General features: G+C 45.1%; 2 protein-coding genes across 8 annotated transcripts in view; one reads left to right on the forward strand and one right to left on the reverse strand.

The window, feature by feature from the left end:
- The window catches only part of RBKS (ribokinase), an 81,985-nt gene that overhangs the window by 61,954 nt on the left and 2,453 nt on the right, over positions 1-17,578 (forward strand). The window lies entirely within an intron of this gene.
- MRPL33 (mitochondrial ribosomal protein L33) overlaps positions 1-17,578 on the reverse strand; it is a 47,540-nt gene that overhangs the window by 1,048 nt on the left and 28,914 nt on the right. Inside the window, exon 4 of one of the 2 annotated variants that reach the window (XM_081797026.1) lies at positions 12,846-13,165. In XM_081797026.1, coding sequence (XP_081653152.1) covers positions 12,873-13,165 — 293 coding nt within the window. In that variant the 3' untranslated portion in view covers positions 12,846-12,872. Of the gene's footprint in view, positions 1-11,783; positions 13,166-17,578 lie in introns of those variants that run through there. The other variant, XM_081797025.1, reaches the window with a different exon arrangement.

Consider the following 17,578-nt stretch of genomic DNA (forward strand, 5'->3'; position numbering starts at 1 on the left):
TTATGGAGCACGCAGTTTTCACAGAGAACAATGATTTTATTTCAAGTACCTCTCACTGACATAAAAAAGCAGCTGTTAGAAGATGAACATTTGGCAGAAAATGTTTTAGCAGAATCTTTTGTGAGATACTAAATCATATCGGATTAACTGTTTTCTGTTGAGAATAGTGGAGTCCCAAAGAAAAAAGATGGCTGACCACAGAAGGCAAGGCCAGTTTTTAGAACCCAGCGAATCACTCATAGACATTGTAGTTGTAAGTGCCATTTATTCACCAATGTATAAAGTTATTTATATACAAAGCTTCCATTAATGTTGCCTGAAGAAAGGGCCTTTTTTTATTCCAGTTTTAGCTCATATTCAGGATTCTACTTCTCTTTCATTAATTGCATTCCAATAATGGAATTCTTTAAATTACAGAATAAATTAATCCACCGCAGACATTTTCGGCCAGAATGGGGTTTTTTGACCAGTTTCAAGTCTCCACAGGCCATTCTCTGTGGCCAGCCAGCCCGAAGAGCAGCGAGGGCTGTGACTAAGAGCAGCCCCTGCTGAGCACAGGCCGGCCCTGCCTCTGAACCTGAAGAGGGGCGAGGGCAGCATTGGGCTCCCTGACCTCACGGCCCACCACTCCCAGGTTGACAGCAGAGCCTCTCACATGTTCTTCAGGCTGGTCGAGCCCCGGTCGCTGTTAGAGAGGAAGTGACATCATGCCGTGGCTGCTGGGCACAGCCAGTTTTAGCCCAACAGTATTATGACCGAGCTGCTTTCATGTGGCCATACTGATTGAAGAACTTTTTCACATTAAACTATGATAAGTAAAACATAAAAAGTAAAACATAAAATTCTCCTCCTTTCTAAATCACCAAGCAGTGTACAAAGCAAAGACTGTCCCCAGTTTCCACTCCTGGGGTGGAGTGTGTGATTGGGAAAGATTAAAAATGGAGGGTTTTCTGAGATGGCTGAGGATTGCTCTTAGGGCAGAGCCCAGGCTTGGGCTGAGAGTGGCATGAGGTGCAGAAGAGGGTATGGGGATAGGGATGTCTGTTCTGTATGTTATTTGGTAATTTGAGACACTGTTTGTATGGTCATTTTGATGCAAGGGCTAACTCAAAATAGCTTCGTCAAAATGCCCCATTTTGGGGCACATGGCTGGTTCAGCTGGTTAAGCGTCTGACTCTTGGTTTCAGCTGAGGTCATGGTCTCAGCATTGTGGGATCGAGCCCCACGTCCGGCTCTGAGTTCAGCGTGGAGTCTGCTTGAGATTCCTTCCCCGTCCTTTTCCCTCCCCCTCTGCTCCTCCCCCTGCTCTCTCTCTCAAATAAATAAATAATCTTTTTTTTTTTTTAATACCCCATCTGGTATGAATGGCCAGCCCAGAACCAGTAGATACTGAATCAGGCCCCAGATGGAGCCAGCAAATGACCTCTGTCAATATGGACCACTGGTTGACTTGGACCAGGAGCCATATATCATCACAAATGGAGCCAGATCAGTCCATGGCGCTGACCTCTGAGGGTGAACCACCACAACCAATGTACGATGTAGATCAAATAGAGTTGATGCAATTTCTATGATCATCTGTACTCTTACAAATGGTTACCAAATACTTGTAGGGTACCAGTAAATGAAGAATCTGGAAGTTCTGGGATGAGGGCTGATCGTTTTTCTTATTCTCTAGTAGCTGAATTTTAATCAATATGTTGAAAATTGCAAGACCGGTGTCATTTTTTAATACCATTTATATTACAGTCTTTTGGGGCAGTGAGATGCTACCTTGAATGTATATCGGCCCCACCTACCTTTGGTTTTGCACTCAACCCCCGACTGATTCCTCTCTGTTTTCATCCATCTAAAATAAAGACGGCTTTAGCCCCCAAACCTCATTCCAGATGGAAATGCATAATTCAAGAGAAACACTGATGTCAAAGAGAAGGCACACCAATTTGTGTCAGCAGTTGCTGTAAATTAAAGAGGAGTACAAGGAGAGTTTAATGTAATGTAGAATTGAAAATAAAATTAGAACGAATATTTAGGCAGTCCTCCGCCTCTTTTTTTCCCTTTTGTGACACGAAGGATTGACTCCCAGCCTAAGTACCTAAGATAGTTCATTTTTCTTGCCTGCTGGAAAATTCTTTCCCCATAAAATGTTGCGTGTTTGTCTTTGGCATCCAAAATTAGATCTTTTTACCTTTTCCATTCTAATCTCAACAGAACAGTCAGGGTAGGAAGAGTCCACGTTTTCCCCCATCTTCCACACCTGTCACGTTTGCAGCCCAGAACGGACCCCTGCTACACCAGTCTGACTAGTCAACTGCTGGAAATGGCTATTTATTCTTCCCTGATACTGATTCTCCCTAATGTGGGTGTCACCCCCATGGTTTCTTTTCTTTTCCTCAAGCTGGGAAATTCAAGAGTTGGTAACGCACATCTCACACATGTACTACTGTGCCAGAAAAAGTTCTTTAGCACACATCTGAAAGAGTGAAATCCCCTTTAAAGCAGTGATATTGGGAAGCTTCACACTTAGTCCAACCAAAGCGCCATTATTTAGAACCTTTTTGGAGTTCTTTATTCGAATTGCCCTCAGAACTGGTGGTGGTCTTTATCGTTGCGCACGGTCTTGGCCAACGGTGGAATTCCCTAGCTTGATCTCCCACTGTCATCACTAGACTTGGTTATTAATGATTCCCTCTTTCCAGAAGTAAATTCCTTAGAGGAGTGGTTCTCAAAATGCAGCGCTGGACTAGCTGTATCAGCACCACCTGGGAACATCATCTGGGCCCTACCTCAGATTTAATGGATCAGAAACTTGGGGGTGGGCGCAGCAATCCGCGTTGTAACAAGCCCTCCAGGTAATTCTAATGCTTGCTCTAGTTTGAGGACCACAGACTTAGAAGATGAGATATTGCCTCCATTGAGGATGTTCAAAGATGTGCTACAGATTCGGAAAGTATTCCAAAGAAAAAGTTCCATGATCTTTTTGAGCAAAGCTGGAGTCCATGTATGGCTTCTCCAGAGGACTGCTTCTGCAGAGACCTACCGCAGCTGAGGCATCTGCTTCCGCCACTTCGCCATTTGACCTTGAGCAGGTTCTCACACTTGGTTTCTCATCTGGAAAATGCAAGACCCATCCTACCTACGTCACAGGATTGTAATGAGACTCAAAGTGAATCACATCTGCAAACACGCTCTGTAAAGCATATTGGTATGCTACTGGTCCTGTGAAAAAGTGGAAGTCATTGTTATTCCGCAAATAGGATTCCGGTAATCTGAGCATTACACGAGGGCAAAGACTTGGGGAAAGTTATAATTTCCTTGGCCAGATCCACCTTTTTGTCTATATAATGAATGCTTCATCATCTTAATGGACGTGCCTCAGATTCTGCCATTTCAGCCCACGCATTTATCTGGTGCTAAGAGAGGGACACCACTGCCTGATAAACAGCTACAAGGTCTAGAAAAATATATCCATTTTCAGACATGCTGTTTGCTATGGAAAACTCTGTGATGATTGGTAAGGACAGACTGCGTGTGTATACGCACTAAAGCTCTCGTGACCAGAACTTGTCACATGCTAGCAGCGGAAGGGTCTGGACTGAAACCACCCATTTCAGTGCTATGCAAGGGAGTCGTGACCTTCAAGAAGGACGCTAAGTGTCCATTGCCACACAGTAATCATTGCAGAGAGGACCAAAAAGAAAATCCCTCAAGCAAACCAAATCTATGGAAACCAAGAGTTCAAAACCAGACCAGTCAACGTGTCTGTGCTGGAGAGAATGTGGGTGGATTTTACCTTAGAGATTAGCCGGATTTTGCTTTTTGTTTTTTAAGACTCTGTTTATTTGAGAGAGAGAGAGTGAGTGAGTGAGTGAGAGAACACAAGCTGGGGGAGAGGCAGAGGGAGAAGCCAACCCCTCACGGAGCAGGGAGCACGACGTGGGGCTCGATCCCAGGACCCTGAGATCATGACCTGAGCCGAAGGCAGAGCTACCCAGGTGCCCTTAGAGATTAGCCTTTACAAACACCTTCACCATAGGAATTCTTCAACGGCAAGCTCCTGGTGCATTTATCATTTCACTTAAAAACTTTACTGACTCTTCAGTGAACATCTCTAGGCAGGAAGGTAAATCTGTCGCCTTAGTGCTTATTAGGAATGCAGTTTTAGTAACACAGAGCAGTTCCCGCTAGACCAACGTCAACTTCACTTTCACACAAAGTGCCAGCGAAAATCAAGAGATGAGGTATGATTCTAATTGGTTAAATGTGATTAAGTTATTGGCTGATTATGCAATAATAAGCTATTGGTTAATTATGGAGTTGGAATATGAAATGATTTTCTTCAAAAATGTGTGCCTACTTAACAAATCTACAGAGACAGAAAGTAGATTAGTGTTTCCTAGGCGTGGCGGGATCAGGAAGGAGGGGGGTGTGATTGTTAGTGGGTACAAGGTTTCTTATAGAGGGGACGAAAATTTCTAACATTAGACTGTGGTGATGGTTGTTCAACCCTGTGAATATATTTAAAAACATTGAATTGTATACTTAAAGTGGGCAGATTATATGGTATATTAATTATATCTCAATAAAGCTGTTTTTTGGGGGGGCTCCTGGCTGGCCTAGTTGGTAGAACATGTAACTCTTGATCCTGGAATTGTGAGTTGGAGCCCCATGTTGGGCCTAGAGCTGACATTTAAAAAAAAAAAGTGGGTTTTTTGTTTTTTTTTAAGATTTATTTATTTGGGGGCGCCTGGGTGGCTCAGTCGTTAAGCGTCTGCCTTCGGCTCAGGTCATGATCCCAGGGTCCTGGGATCGAGCCCCGCATCAGGCTCTCTGCTCGGCGGCAAGCCTGCTTCACCCTCTTCCATTCCCCCCTGCTTGTGTTCCCTCTCTCGCTGTCTCTCTCTCTCTGTCAAATAAATAAATAAATAAATCTTTAAAAAAAAAAAAGATTTATTTATTTGAAAGAGAGAGGGAGAGAGAGCACAGGGGAGGGTAAAGGGAGGGGCAGCAGGAGAGGGAGAAAGAGACCCAAGGAGACTCTGCGTTGAGCATGGAGCCCCATGTGGGGCTCCATCTCACGACCCTGAGATCATGACCTGAGCCAAAACCCAGAGTTGGACACTTAACCAACCATGCCACCCAGGCTCCCCAAAAGGTGCTGTTTTTGTGTTTTTTTTTTTTAATCAAATAGCTAATAAATTGTAGAGCTGGGAAAACATTGTACCTATTTAAAAGACAGGAATAAAAATCATCCATACTTTGCTGCATACAGTTTCAAACTTGATTAATATGAAATAATAATCATTTGAAATACATTAAGGCAGGAAATATTTGCTCTTTCTTTTAATCACACAGTGTTTTAAAAGCTGACTATCTCAGCCTAATAAATGAAATTTAAATGTAATAAACAAAGGTGGCTAATAGTTGAAGCCATAGTTATGGACATTTATGACATAATGATTTGTCCGTGTTCCCTACAGGTTTATTTAGAATAAAAATCAGTAGCTCTTACAAAATAGTGATAAGGAAGCTGGATTCTCACTGTCCATCTTGATGCTTCTAAACTGATCTGGTTAGGACAGCCAGAAGGTTGAGGTTGGAAAGGATGTGATCTCATCCTTATGATGTCAGTATGCACTGATAAGGGAAAATAGAGATACTCAGATTTGAGCTGTGAAGCAGGGCTCTTGTGTAAGCATCACCCTATCTCATGGTACGTTCGTCAGACTCACTGCTGTCTGCCGAGGAGAGAACCTTTACACTTTCCTACCTTGGGAAGATAGGCCAGGCTCCACTAGTTCTAATCTCCTTGGGAAGTCCTCACTGCGGGGCGTGGGGCTCGCCCAGGGCTCACTGGTGGTCACGGAGGCCTGACTGAGGCAAACAGGAGAGGAACTGGCTGGGAGAGGTAGGGATTTCTGGCTCAGCCGAAAGCAAGCAGGGAGCTACCAACACCTGCCTAGCGTGCCTTGCAATTTGGAGGTTGCTGGCTAGGGCTTCTTCTTCTTCTTCTTTTTTTTTTTTTTTAAGATTTACTTATTTATTTTAGAGAGAGAGGGTCGGGGGAGGGGCAGAGGGAGAAGGAGAGAGAAACTCAAGCCAACTCTGTGCAGAGTGTGGAACCTGACACTGGGTTCGATCTCACAACCCTGAGACCATGACCTGAGCTGAAATCAAGAGTCAGACGCTTGACTGACTGAGCACCCCCTGGGTCGGGTTTCTTAGCGCACCAGCAGATCCTAACCAGGCCACTGGCAGGTTTTCGGGAACACGAGGCCCTACTTCAGGGTTTCTCAACCTGTCTTGCGGTAATCACCACCCACCCCAAGTGAGCCTTTTAAGATTTTTTTTTTCCTATTTGTCATCTTCCCCCATGAAATTTTAGTACCACAGATACTCTCTCTTTCCAGATAGATATGGTCACCTACTGTGCCTTCAGAAAGCCACAAATCATTGTAATATCTTTAAAAAAATGTTTCACCACAACCTCCTCCCCCTCACGCAAGCATGAATTTTCACCCCCGTCGGAGAGGTCCCACCCCAGTTGAGAATGCATGCCCTGGATGGAATGAAAGGTCTAGGCGGGGCCCCTCTCTGCGCACACTTAGAGTGAGTGGTGAGGTCAGTCCCATGGAGAAGATGATCAGGTGGCCCAGTGTCCCATCACTAACCAGGATGGGCCCTGACTTGAGATTCCAGCACAGCTAGAGGAGTGTCCTCCAAAATCATGCTGTCCCCGCGCCATCTGTTCAGCCTGCCTGCCGTCCTCCAGGCTCTGCCACCACGTCCTCCTCCCCGGCAGAAACAGCCCTCTGCCTGGCGACTGGCTTGCTGTGAGGGAAAGTGGGGTGCTGGTGGAGGGGCACAGCTCTCCCCGCCAGTGGCTCACCCTCTTCCCGTGCTCTCCTCCAGCCCCTCACCCTGTAGGCCTCTCCCAGAACCTCTTGCTCTGCCTGTGTTCCTTCTCCCCAAGTGAAAGCATAACATTTACCAGGTTTCCCCAGTCTTGCACTGACTAGAGGGGCCTTTACACTCTTCACTGCACATTTCTTTAATCTCCTCCTCACAGCCTCTTTAAAGGTCTCCTAAAGTATCTCCCTGCCCCCACAGAGGAATGGATGTCCCAGACCCCAGCACCTACAGGCAGTCACCACTAGAACTCTCTGGAGCCTGGCCTCCCTAGCAATTAAGAGCTGCAGGACACTGGTTGCTGTCTCTTCCTGGCTATGAGAGCATCCTGCAGCATAAAGCTAGTCACAGCATACACTCCTTCCCCTGGGACCCTGGGGTCATACCCTAGGATCACGACCCTCTTTGTCCCTTAGAACCCTTGCCTGGTCCCTTCTGACCTAGGCCATGCGCTTTCGTTTCGAAAAACGTTAACAAACGAAGGAGTCCTCTGAGATGATGCTGTCTAGTCCACCCCTCTTGTGGAGCACCCGCTCTGCTCCAGGCACCGGGCTAGGCCTTTCATACACATTATCTAATTCAGTATTTATAGTAGCCCTATGAGGTAGGTTCCCATTTTACAGATAGTCACAGAGAAGGTTGAGTAACTTGCCAGGATGGTGAAATCAGGACATAAACTCAGGTCCATCTGACTCCAGACCATTTACTGCATTGTCCCAGCTATGAAAACATGTTCCCAGTTGAAAAAACCATTTTCCCCAGCTATGTCCAGCGGGGCTCCACTGTAGGTATAAAAATACTGAATTTGCCATTCTTAAAAGATGACACATGGCTAATAAAAAGGCAGGACTTAAAACCACATTTGTTTGTTCCCTCTCTGCTGCTTCCTCGGGGGTCACAACACGAGGGCTCCTGCCAGTCCGTGATTAGCCCTTAAAGGATAAAGAATGACTTGTACTTCCCCAGGCCCGCCAGATGTTCATGCCTCAACCCCCTGTAGACAGGAGCGAGGCAGGAGCCCATTCTCAGAACGTGGAAGCAGGAGCAAAGCAGGACTGGCCCCCATGCTAGCCTGAGGGCGAGCCATCTCAACATTGGCACCCCCCTGCTGGCGTGGGGGTGGAAGGTGGCAGGGATCCTGGCAGGCTGACATTGTTCTCTCTCTCTCTTTCCTGAACCCCTTGCGATATTCTTTCTGGAGAAGAAATAGTGCATTGATTTGGGATTTAGTCATGTTTCATCCCATCTGCCTTTTCCCTGGCCTCTAAAACCACAAGCCTGGCTGAGGAATTCCGGTCCACAGTGTGGGCTTTGAATAGCTTTGTGTAGGGAGAGGTTTTGAAAAGAAAGGAAAGTGGTATCTACTCCTCAGATGGAATGTGTTAAGCCATCGAGGAAGAATGCGAGGGTTTTAGCTGTTAGGGTCCGTCAGCAGTTCAGGTGATGAGTCATCCAGCGTGGGGATGGATTCCTGAGAACTGAAGCCTCGTGATGACATCATTCTTGCAAGATTGTCTGGGATCTGTTGTAGCCGCCTGACAAGTTCTTACCTTGGGGATTTTCATCACATGGGTTTTTTCCCCAACCACACTTAATACCCATCATGCCTTCTAACTAACTTCTAACTTCTAACATCCACTTTTCTATCAACTAGAATTTGGCAAACTGGGACTTTCACAGGTCTGTCTCATTGTCATGCCTGCTCCAGGGCATTCTTGGGACAATGTGTGCTCCTCACCTGATCACTCAGCACCCATCCTCCTGACAGTTCTCCATTTAGTCAGCACGTGTTTCAGTGGTGAGCCTGGCGCCATGCTAGTCTGAAGGGATGAAGGCCAAGGAGGAGGGCAGGAGCATGCCCGAGGGTACCTCCCCAGACTCCTGGGATTGGGGAAGACACCGTGCTTTAAATGTGGTGCCAGTCAGTAAATATGTGATGACTAGTTAATACCTCAGTGGAGTCTTAGAAGATGAGTAGGAGTTAGTCTAGGGAAGAGTCCAAGTGAGATATTTGCGTGAATGAAGACCCAAGTTTCCACAGGTGAATAGGAAGAGGTGAGAGATGAAACTAGGCAAGTGTGCTAGGGAGCCTCATGCGCCATGCTGAAGAGCTAAAATTGTATCCTAAGGAAGATGAGAAGCATTCAAAGGGCTTTAGGCATGGAGGTAAAGTGGCCAGATTTACAGCAGTGTGGAGGCTGGGTTGGAAGGGGCCAGACTAGTCAGGAAGTTAATGCCATCCTCTAGAGGTGATGTGAGCATGAAGTAGGGTGATGGGAGGAGGGATAGAGATGAGAGGACAGATTTGAGAAATATTTAGGATTTAAACTTGGCAACCGGTGAATAATTCGTTCTGTGGGAGGGCAATATCCAGAAGACCCCCAGACTTCCAGTGTGGGAAAGATAAGGGGCCCCGTGTTCAGGCAGAGGTGCGAGTTCATTTGGGGCATGCCGAGTTAGAGTTGCCCGCAGGGGACATGAGCCTGGTCGAGCAGACTCATGGACAGTTGGATACACGAATCCGAAGACAGGAGAGTGTGTGCTGAAGATACTGACTTGGGACTCATCGTGTTCATAGCAGTTGAAACTGTAACTGCACAGCAGTAGAGATCCCCCTGGAAATTATGGGGAATGAGGACAGTGGGCCAAGGACGGAAGCCAAGGGAATGCCAATATTGTTAGTGCAGGAGAAGGGAAAGGGCCCCATGATAGAGACGAAGGAAAGTCAGAGACACGGAACCCAGGAGAGTCCCCTGCTGCTCTGTGCTTCTCTCCCTCCTGAATATTCCACTGAAGCCCCAGCCCCACCGCCCCACCCCGCCCCGGCTGTCTTATTCCTCATCGTAAGCTCCTTTACATCCTTAACTCTCCAGAAAGCCTTCGCAGGTCAAAGCTGCTCCTATCCCAAAGCCCGTTTGCTGCAGCCTCCAGCCATCCCTCATCTACCCTCCTGTAGAGATTCCTGTATCTTCGAGCCTCGTGCAATTCACTTACGATGCCTTGACCTCCTTGCCTGACCGTTCTGTTTATCTACATCACCATTTTTCTCTCCACCCCACTGCTGCCATCCTGTCAGATGACTTCAGTGCCACGAGGGTGAACCATCACTGAGTCTCATAGTTCCCAGATGCCCTCATTTCCAGTGACTCTTCACCTCCCACTTCCATGAGACTGCCCAGGAAATGGTTAATACCTGCATGGCTTCCATTATATGGGAGTACACCTCACATCCTGCTCTCTGGGCACAACCAGCTCTCTCGCCTCTTATCTCACTTCCCACTGCCCTTAGTTCCCTCTGTTTCCTTCTGACCTGTAGACTCCCTCCTGACCTCTCCTCTTTCCTTAACCCGGTTAGACTAACTGGCTGTTCATCGGAGGTGGTATTTCCTAAAACCTTAGCTTTCTTTGCACTCCCACTCTCCCCCACACCTGACGAGGGCAACGCAAGGTCACAGTCTCTTCTCTACTCCTGCTCCAAGCACACGGAGGAAAGTGGGTCCCCGTACAGAGGGACAGCATTAGACATTCACCGTCTTCACTCTGTCATCCCCGTCATTCTTCAGTGCTATAGAAAACCTAAGCCTTCCCACGGGGAAATAGGAAAATTCAAGCCTTAGCCAAAAGCCCAATCTTTCTTTCCCAAAATAGCTTCTCCACCTGCTCTGTTGCTGGATTTCCACACAGATGACCTTGGTACAGCTCCTGACTGCCCTTTACCACCTTTATTCTTCCCTCGGGCAAGTTACTTAACCTCCTCGAATCCTAGTTCCTCAGTTTTAAAATCAGGACCCTCCAGTGTTGCTGCCAACCTCTGGGGCGCTTAGTGCAAATTAGAAGAAGGTGCCCCTTTGGCCAGGCACACAGCGTGATGAGCTGAGCATGGCCTGCAGACCACAGTGCCCCCCTCACCTGGGGACCCTGGTGCAGTGCCACCTTGAATCCCGGGGCCCCAACCACACCCACCTCTCCACGGGGTCTTGTGAAATCAAGGCCACGGTAGGCACAGCACCCAGCCAAGAGCCTGACTGTGCAGAAGCTCAGACGAAAGAGTTAACTTGGCCCACTTGGACTTGCATCAACACGTGGGCGTGCTCTGCTGGGACAGCACCAGCTCCATGAGGTTCGTCAGTGCGCGCCCATTTCTCGTCAAGAGAGGGGAGCCCTGAGAGACTGGAAGTGAGCTGGTAGGTGAGGGGGTGGGACAGTCCGACGGGGAGGAGAAGGGAACTGAGTAACAACCTCCTGAGGGCAAGAATGCCTCAGGCTCTGGGGCAGAAGTTGCCCACCCCAAACCCACACCCCAACTCTAGGGTGCTGCCCTCAGGAGCTCCCACCTCGCAGATGCTCTCCCGGGGGGCCTCTCGCTAGCTGCACCTGAGTGTCGTGCTCCCTACCCCACCAGCCCCGCAGAGCGCCTGGGCCCTTCCCCCTGCCCAGCCCCCCTGGAGGGCGCAGGTAGGCCGGGCGTGTTTTGCTGTCCTTTCACTCCACTCATAGTCCACTTGCCTCCGCAAGTGCCACACACCAGGACTTCTCCAAACCCAGGAGTGCGAAGGCCCCGTCCATCCTGTAAGAGCGGCTCTTCCTTAAGAGGATATCACTGTGCGAAGGCAGCGAATAGTAACCACCTGGGTATTTTTATGGAAGAAAGATGAATTATGCCATCACCCCTTCTGGCACAGAAATAATTTTCAGTAAAAGGTTAAAACCATCATGTTGTATCAATGAGAACTGTTCCATTATTCCAAGAATGATTGATTGGAAAGTACTTTCCTTACAGGAAAATCAAAGTGATACAATGCAGCTTCCACTTTTAAAGCACTTTCCATTAAAAAAAAGCATACCGACGTATAAAAATAGTTATACTGAAGATGTGAATCAACAGCCGAGGAATTTATTGGCACTTGAAAGCCTTGTGATATAAATAGATTCAACAATGAGAATGAATCTCAAGTAACTCTGGGCTGTGGCAACCTAACCTCCACTTTCACTGACACAAAAGAAAGTCACATGTAGTTCAGCGAGTCCTCTGGCCACCTTGGAAGACAACACAATGGAACTAGGTCCAACAGGGCAGGTCAACTCAAAGCAGTGGGTGAGGCAGTAGGAGAGACAGAGGGGACAGAGATAGGGCCTCTGCCCTCATAAAGAGTTTTCAGACTGTCCCAGACTGTAGGCCTGACAAAACACAGCCCCCAGTACCGTGGCCTGAGGGAGGGACAAAGGAATAGGAGATAGAAGGGAGAAAGCTGTTTCCTAACTTGGTGATTTCCTTCCTTCTCCCCTCTCTCCCTGCTTCCCACAAACAGTCGCTCTGTGGTGTAATGTGAACAGAACATGGAAATCAGTTGGGTCTGGATGCAAACTGCCACTTACCAGCCATGTGACCCCAGATAAATTATTTCATGTCTCTAAGATTCGGTCCCCACAAGGGTGGCAGGGGTCAGGGGGCTGTGGTTGTAAAGATGAAATGTCTTGGGTGTGTATGTAAGCACCCAGCTTTGCTGCTTCCTGACGCAGAGCAAACAATAAACGTTCACTCCCTTCCTTACCCTTCCACTCCTCTGTGAAGGTTAAGTAGTACTTACTTTTCCACACCTTTCATGCTTAAATTTCAAAGAGCTTTTCCATCTTGGGATATAATGTGATTTTCAAGGTAGCCTTTGCTGGTCTTCATGGTTCTGAGTTGATGGCCCCTGTCCTCCAAGGGCTTTCCTACTTCTCTGTGTTTTGGGACTCAGAGGCCCAACAGCTGCCCTCTTTGTAAAGAAGAACATGCAACACCCACCACCACCACCACCCCACCTGAGACCAGGGCAGCTGAGAAGTGGCCCGTCGGCAGTCCTTGACTGAGCATATACTGTATATGAGCACGTATTGTATAAGGGTTGTGTAACTCTGAGGAGTCAAGGAAAGAACTGGACAAGATTTCTGACCTCTCGTAAGACTTCAACATATGGGTGTCACCTCAGTCGAGGTTCTTGGTTCTTGGGTGAAACAACAGCCCAGTTGCAGTCCTGGTATGAGGCACCAGACACTATCACCATGGTGGCAGCCCCTAACATCTCAGACCTCAGTGTTTCTGCAGTCACTGTCATGGCCGGAAAGTTCCTCCCAGTCCCCTTGACCTGCAGGGGGATGTCACTGCCTAGTCCTTCGCTGAAAGGGAAACTGGATGAGATGACGAGACGGGGATTCTCAATGCAGGGAGGAGCATCTCTCAGTTCAGTTCCCCCCAGCTTGGAGTCGATGTCCACTTAATTGAATTAAGAGAAAGGAAAATTATTCAGAGGATGAAATTGGCTCCTTTGTAAATTCACAAAGCGACTGATGAAATTTTACTAAAGAAGTTTTGAAAATCAACTTGTATTAAAAACTTTAAAATGTTTGCTTATCTAAGTAAAACTGACGAGTTGTCGTAGGCCTATATACCCTGCAGAGTTTCACCAGTGATTAGCATTTTGTCACATTTGTTTTACTGCTGCTTCTCAAAGTACATAAATATACTTTTTTTTGGATGAGTCATTTGAGAGTACGTTGCAGACATCATGACTCTTCACCTCTTACTACTTCGGGAGAGACATCCTGAGAACAAGGACATAACAAAACTACAATATAATTATCAAATTCAGGAAATTTAACACTGAAATAATCTTTTATGCGCAGTCCAATAATGTCTCAAAAGTGTTTTTTATAATTTTTTTGGTCCAGGAGGCAATCCAAGAGTTTGTATGGCATTTAATTGTCATGCTCTTTTAGCTCCTTTAATAGGAAACAGGTCCTCAGCCTTGTCTTTCATGATATTGATATTTTTTTGAAAATCACAAGTTTACTCTTTCATAGAATTTTTCTCCATTTAGGTTTGTCCAGTGCTTCCCCATGATCTGAGTTAGGTAACGTGTTTTAGGCAGGAATACCACATAAGTGACATTATGTCCTTGTCAAAGCCCCACATCGGGGAGCATGCGATGGCAGTTTGTCTCATTATTGGTATGTTGCTCACTTGGTCAAGGTGGTGTCCCCCAGGTTTCTCTGCTAGACCATTATCTGTTATGAATAGGCCATCTCTATGGAGATACTTTCAAACTTATAAATATTGTATCCTCATCAAACCTTTATCCAGCAGTTTTAAAAGCATCCATTGATGATTCTTGCCTGAATCAGTTGACGGCTACAAGTGATTTTTCAAACTTCCGTATTTACTAATTGGCATTCTACTTTAAGAAGAGTTTTCCCTTCTACATTATTTATTTTTTCATTTATCTATTTAAAATCAGTATACACTCGTGAGTTCATTTTTTTTTTAAAGATTTATTTATTCAGGGGTGGGAGAGGGGCGGAGGGTGAGGGAGTCCCAAGTAGGCTCCACATTGAGCACAGAACCTGACTTGGGGCTCAATCTCACAACCCCAAGATCACGACCTGAGCCAAAACCAAGAGTCAGATGCTTAACTGACTGCACCACCCAGGCACCCCAGATTCATGGATTCTTAATAAATTTTCAAGTGATTGTTAACAACTTATCTCTTATCCATCCCTTCTATACATCACTTCTGCATTTGTGGATGGGTCAACCTCATTGCATGCAGATTTCTTTTTTATGTGGACTTGAACATTTAACCTACAGCCCACTATTTACAAAGGCAGACAGGAAATAGAAAACTGAACTTTTTATGGGATTTTTGGTTGAACACATAGGTTATCAAAGTGTTTTTAAGTAGCTGGGGCAAAATGAGATACCCTGAGAAGACACAAGGGAACAGGCCCTTCTAAAGAAAGGAAAGGGGTTTTGCAGGAAGACATGAGAAGGTAAAGAAGAGTGGCATGATCATACTTCATGACTGGACACAGAAAGAGGGGCGTGGCAGCACAAAGTGGGGTGGGGGAAGGGCAGGGCGATGGAATGAATAGGGGAGTAAGGTGGAAAGGTTAAGTTAAAGTAGCAACATGAGGGGCGCCTGGGTGGCTCAGTCGTTAAGCGTCTGCCTTCGGCTCAGGTCATGATCCCAGGGTCCTGGGATCAAGCCCCGCTTCGGGCTCCCTGCTCAGCAGGAAGCCTGCTTCTCCCTCTCCCACTCCCCCTGCTTGTGTTCCCTCTCTCACTGTGTCTCTGTCAAATAAATAAATCTTAAAAAAAAAAAAAAGTAGCAACATGAGTTCTGTGAACTGAATCGGGGTAAGAAAACTGAGAAGCAAGGAATGACAGATTCACAAAAGCCCTATGAGATATTAATCGTTCCATTATTTATAGAAAACTCACAGAGAATTTACATTAGTTTTCCCAATGTCACAGAGCTAGTAAGTGGCAAAGCCAAGATTCAAATACGAATCTATCTGACTTCAAAGCCCCACCGCTAGAAGAGAAACATCTATGGTAGAAGAACGGAGGTGGAATTAGGGCTCATGATAAAAGGCCTGCTAGGTTCCTATATGCCAATCATAACACTTAATTAACCCTGGCCCATAGTAAGTCTCAAAAATTATCCCAACCATACACTTTAATCAGCAATAAGCTGAGGGCACTTAGATATTGCCAAAGTTTTCAAAACTTACATTACACTCCTTCATGACTCAGTGCCCCCCTCCCCCCACCCCTGCCTATATAAAAATCAGCTTTATTGAAATATCATTTTCAGACATAAGATTTCACCCAATTTAAGTGTATGATTCAATGAGTTTTGACAAACATAGAGTAATTTAACCACCAATCATAATTACAGAACTTTCTATCACTCCAGAAAGTTCCCTGTGCAGCCCCTGTGAAGTTGATCTCCTCCAGCCCCTGGTCTGCTTTTTGTTGATATACTTTTGACTTTTCTAGAATTTCATATAAATGAAATCATACAAGATAGTATGTAGTCTTTTGTGTCTGGCTTCTTTCACTTAAGATAATGCTTTTGAGATTCATCCATGTTGCATTAGCAATTTGTTCCTTTCTGTTGCTAAGTAGTGTTCCACTCTATGGATGTACCACATTCATCCATTCAAGGACATCTGGATCGTTTCCAACTTGGAGCGATCACAAAGCTCCTATAAACATTCACATGTAAATCTTTATGTGCATATGTTTCCATTCCTCTTACATTAATACCTAAGAGGAGAACTGCTAGGCTATATGATAAGTGTTTGCTGAATAATGTAAGAAACTGTCAAAACTATTTCCCAAAGTGTCTGTATCATTTTGCATTCCCGCAACAGATAAGAATTCCAGTTGTTCCACTGGAACAAAAGTCAGTATTTTCAGCCTGTTTAATTTAGCCTTTCTAATGCGTATGTAGTATTATCTCAGTGTGTTTTTAATCTGCACTTACCTAATGTTTAATGATGTTGAACATCTTTTTATATACTTATTTGCCATTGTCTGTCTTCTTTGATGAAGTCTCTGTTCAAATCTTTTGCTTATTTTTAATGGGGTTTTTGTCTTTTGGGGTTGCACTATTGAAATATTAAGAATGCTCTCTCAGATATATGGGTTTAAGATTTTAGTAATTATTTATTTGAGAGAGAGAGAGAGAGAATGAGCAGGGGGTGGGGAGAGGGAGAGGGCAGGGGACAAGCAGACTTCCAGCTGAGCATGGAGCCTGACACAGGGCTCAATCCCAGAACTCTGAGATCATGACCTGAACCAAAATCAGACACTTAATCGACTGAGCCACCCAGGTGCCCCATCAGATATATGTTTTACCAATATTTTCTCCCAGTTCATGGCTTGTTTTTTGGCATTCTTTTAAAGGACAAAAGTTTTAAATTTTGATAAAGTCAAATTTATCAGTTTTTTAAGTGTTTTGTGCATTTGGTACCCTAAGAAATCTGCCTAACACAGGGTTACAAAGATTTTCTCCTCTATTTTCTTCTAGGTGTTTTGTTGTTTTAACCCTTATATTTGGGTCTATGGCCCATTTGGAGTTAATTTTTGTGTATGGTGTGAAGTATCATGTTTTTCCATATGGATATCCATTTCTTCATCATTTGTTGAAAAAGCTATCCTTCCCTCCACTGAATTACCTTGTTAAAAATAAGTTGCTGGTCTATTCACAGACTCTCTTTCTGTTGAAGTGATCTACAGTGTCTATCTTTCCATCAATATCTCACTGTCTGATTACTATATCTTATGGTAAGTCTTGAAATCAGTTTACATCCTCCAACTTTGTTCTTTTTCAAAATTGTTTTATCTATTCTAGGTCCTTTGTATTTCCATGTAAATTTTAGAAATCAGTTTACCAATTTCTAAAAATTTCTAACTGGGATTTTTTTATTGGAATTACACTGAATCTATACATCAGTTTAGGAAGAATCTACGTGTTAACACTATTGAGTTTCCCTATTTATGAAAATGGTTTATTTCACCATTTATTTGTTTTCATTAATCTCTTACTTTCCATAGTAAGAGTGTATAAATCTTGCACATATTCATTCATATTGCACAGATTCATTTAACCCTAAATACTTCACATTTTTATGCTAATTGTAGTGGTATGTTTTGATAATTTAGATTTTTTTACTGTTCATTGCTACTATATACAAATACAATTGATTTTTTTATATTGACTTTGTGTCCTGTGACCTCACTAAATCTACTATTTCTAGTAGCTTTTTTGCTGGATTTCTTAGGATTTTTTATGCCATCAGCTAAGAAAGAGTTTTACTTCTTCCTTTCAAATCTGCTTGC

Source organism: Leptonychotes weddellii, chromosome 10 (assembly GCF_054177405.1).
Source record: "Leptonychotes weddellii isolate Sample4059 chromosome 10, ASM5417740v2, whole genome shotgun sequence".
In the NCBI taxonomy this organism is placed as follows: domain Eukaryota; kingdom Metazoa; phylum Chordata; class Mammalia; order Carnivora; family Phocidae; genus Leptonychotes; species Leptonychotes weddellii.